This window comes from Condylura cristata, unplaced genomic scaffold (assembly GCF_000260355.1).
Source record: "Condylura cristata isolate star-nosed mole 26May11 unplaced genomic scaffold, ConCri1.0 scaffold00034, whole genome shotgun sequence".
NCBI lineage: Eukaryota > Metazoa > Chordata > Mammalia > Eulipotyphla > Talpidae > Condylura > Condylura cristata.
The window spans coordinates 8,934,146-8,937,781 of record NW_004567135.1 but is presented as its reverse complement, the minus strand read 5'-3'; the positions used below and the strand labels follow the sequence as shown (position 1 = coordinate 8,937,781).

The 3,636-nt window shown below is 57.6% G+C and overlaps 1 protein-coding gene across 16 annotated transcripts in view; it reads left to right on the top strand.

Annotated features, from left to right (window-relative positions):
- CACNA1C (calcium channel, voltage-dependent, L type, alpha 1C subunit) overlaps window positions 1-3,636 on the top strand; it is a 528,989-nt gene that overhangs the window by 522,644 nt on the left and 2,709 nt on the right. For all 16 annotated transcript variants that reach the window (XM_012732386.1, XM_012732387.1, XM_012732382.1 and 13 more), the window contains 3 exons: window positions 883-986; window positions 1,322-1,425; window positions 3,045-3,380. In XM_012732386.1, coding sequence (XP_012587840.1) covers window positions 883-986; window positions 1,322-1,425; window positions 3,045-3,380 — 544 coding nt within the window. The remainder of the gene's footprint in view (window positions 1-882; window positions 987-1,321; window positions 1,426-3,044; window positions 3,381-3,636) is intronic.

Below are 3,636 nucleotides of genomic sequence, written 5' to 3'. Positions count from 1 at the left end.
CCCGGGGCCGGGGATCAAACTCACATTGAGGCGGCTGCGGCCAGCCTGCAGTGCTGCTTCCTAAGCTGGTGAGCCGCCAGGGAGGGCCATGTCGGGAAAGCTTTTAAAAGCCGTGCCTTCAACTTTCCAACTGTAGCAAGCAAGTCGCGAATGTAGCCGGCAGCTGGGCAAACGCACCTGTATTTACAATTGGACAAACGTTCCTGAGAGGACTCCCGACACGCTCCAGCAGAGGGCGCTGTGGGCAAACAGGCCGAGCCGTCAGGGCTGGAATTTTTTGAGTTGGTTCTTTAGCTGCAGCTCTGGACCCAGTAGAAGACTGTGGCACTGGTCAGTGATGACCAGCGGTTTCGTCTGCATTTGATTAAGTTTACTTTCTTATGCCGTCATTCATTTTGGGACACTATTTGCTTTCTCCCCTCGGTGTAGTCCCTGTAATTCTCCCTCCACCACAGCCCCCCGAAGTCCCTCACCCCAGGCCTGCTGCCCCCCACCCGCCCCGTTTTGACCCCTCCCCTCCCTGCCCCCCCTCTACCGCAGGCCTCAGATCTGTAGTCAGCTTGCAAGTTTTGTCTTTTTTCCTGACCCTCTGTCCGGACTTTCTCTGTTCCACCTGTAAATGAAGCCATCCAACGGTTTCCTTTTTCCTTCTGGCTTATGTCACTGAGCATAATTTCTTCCAGCTCCATCCATGTTGCAGCAAATAATATGAGTTTATCTCTTTTGACCTGAGTACTGTTCCATTGTGTCTATAGACCAAAAAGTGGGGTTTTCCTTCACAAAAGGAAAAAGCAAACTGTTTTCTGGAGTAACAGCTAATTTCACGGGGACACTCAGGGGTCCGTGGCCTCCAGAAGCAAGCCCCTGAGTCATCTGTTTCAGGTTCTCCTATCAGGATGATGAAAATCGACAGTTGACACCCCCAGAGGAAGACAGAGATGTCCGGCAGTCTCCAAAGAAGGGTTTCCTGCGTTCTTCCTCACTCGGTAAATAAACACACCGCACTCTTCAGAGATGGCCGGAGAGTGGTCATCTGAGAAGGCACTGGCCAGGCACATGGGGGTGACTGAGAAACCATGTGTTCAGCCTCACACCCCACACAAAGGACTGGGCCATTCCCAAACCGGGAGAAAGAACTCCAGGGACAGGGCTTGCTGGGATGGGACCTGGATATATGATGCATGGTATGTCCCAGAGAAAGGAGGGATAAGAGGCGGCATACGTCTGGGGTCACCATCATGTTCCTCGCCCCAGCCTGGGTAGGCGCCATTGTAGACCTTGTCTGTTCCTGCCCTTGGTCAGCTCTGTGGCTGTTTCTTAGGTCGAAGGGCCTCCTTCCACCTGGAATGTCTGAAGCGACAGAGGAACCAAGGAGGAGACATCTCTCAGAAGACAGTTCTGCCCTTGCATCTGGTTCATCATCAGGTAGCCCACACTTTTGGTCACCCCCTAGTGAGGGGGGCAACCCCGTGATTATGGAGGTACCGGTCTTCCTGTCTCAGATTGCTGCTACCACCACCCTGCCCCAGCGGCCCCCAGGTGAGGGCCTCTGCGTGCGGGGTGGAGGCCTAGGAAACACCAGTGAACGGAACTGGGACGGGCCCACCTCGCCAGGATCCACCTGAGCCTTCTCCTAAGAGTGGCACAGATGTCCCCTCCACAGGCGTTGGCTGACACTCCGGGATGGCCCCCTAGACACTTAATCCATTTAAATGCACAAAATCCGCCCACTGGAATACAGAAATGATCAAAAATCTGCCAGCGACATGGTCAGGAGTAGGAAATGATTCCAAGGAAAACAGGTCCGGGGAGTGAACGGATGAACTATCTCTGGCGTGGCTCACTCCCTGAGACACCAATACGAAACGTGTCTTAGTATCTCGGAGCCAGGGGACATTTCAGAGGATGAGCTAAGGTCACTGGTTTTCCTCCACACAATTAAGGTGTAGCCAGAGTCTTCCAATCTTTTTGTCTTTCGTTGTCTAGTCCTTCACCACAGGCCTGTGCTTGGAGTGACATTTTTTTACCCTAAGGGCATACAAGTGCTGAATGTGTGGTCAGCTCAGAGGGCCAGTGTGGCTCGGCTAAGGTGAAATTATTTCAGTTCAAAGAAATCTGTGTGGCTTCGCCTGAATACATAATATCTCCGCTGAACTTTCTGGAATATGTAGCATAGCTTTACACTCTCCTCGGGGCCCCAGAGACCCCAGGACCTGAAGCTGAGGACCATCAAGAGCCGCGGGCAGGAGAGGCTGGCCAGCGAGGCCACTGTGTGCAGCTGTTGGAGCTTCCTAGAAGCCCACATCACGCATGTGTTCTTAGGCTGAATGCAAGAAACTGCAGCGTGTTCTCCCCGCGGTTTGCTGTGCCCCTGCACCCCACACCGCGCTCTCTGCCTCCCAGGCCTGGCTCCCCACCCCCAGTGTCGCTCCCACAGACACAGCAGCGAAGGCCGGGGTGGGGGGCCGTGACCCCCAGCACACTCAAGCACAGGTGCAGGCCAAAGACGCAGAGTGTCGCAGCTTCGCAACTATGCAGCATCAGACGCTCACGGTGGTTCTGAGGCCAGCTGAGCCCGAGAGCATCAGAGCGTTAGCAGCGGCTCTAGCATGTGAACGTGTACATGATCGGTCCTGGCTCGGTCACCCCTTACGATGCACAGACCTCGTCTCACTTGAGCGCACACCAGCCTTGCCAGGCAGGTAGGAGATGAAGCAGGCATCATTCTGTCTCTGTCTACAGATGAGAAAACCAGAAGCAAAGCTCACCCCACTCACAGGCCACAGGGCGGTGTGCAAGGCCCTGGGCCGCTTGGGCCCCTAGCTGAACTTAGGGGAGGAGGAAGCCACGGCAGACTGCAGTGATCCCAGGATCTTCAGGAGGGTAGAAGCTTACCCTGGGTCTGATGAGGTGGGCGAGCGCCATGGGGGTGGATATCTCCAGCCAGTGGAACTTGCTGGAACCAATACCTGCTAAGGAAGCAGAGGCCTGGGCCATTTTGCTCGGAGAATGCCCCCATAACGCCTGATCTCGTGTCTCTGCAGGCCTTGGCAGTGGCGGGCCTGAGCCCCCTCCTCCAGAGAAGCCATTCCCCCACTTCGTTCCCCAGGCCGTGCGCCACCCCCCCGGCCACCCCCGGCAGCCGAGGCTGGCTCCCGCAGCCCATCCCCACCCTGCGGCTGGAGGGGGCCGAGTCCAGCGAGAAACTCAACAGCAGCTTCCCGTCCATCCACTGCGGCTCCTGGGCCGGGGAGCCCGCTCCCTGCGTGGGGGGCAGCAGTGCCGTGCGGAGAACCCGGCCCGTGTCCCTCACTGTGCCCAGCCAGGCCGGGGCCCCGGGGCGGCAGTTGCACGGCAGCGCCAGCAGTCTGGTGGAAGCGGTAAGTGGCGTGGAGCCCAGCGCAGAGGGGCAGGTCGAGGGCAGCTGGGCCACCTCGCATGGAGCACTGGGAAGGGAGGGCTGGTCCCGGCCAGCAGGGCCCTCACTCTCAGGGCCGGCGCCAGGAAGGCGTGCAAGGCAGAAAATTCAGGCCACGCAAGATGCTCTTGGCTTCTGTAGGGCGGGGCCTGGTGCAGAGGGAGAAGGACCCTTCTGGGCAGCATTCCCTGCCATGGGCCGGGGGTCCCCAAGGACAT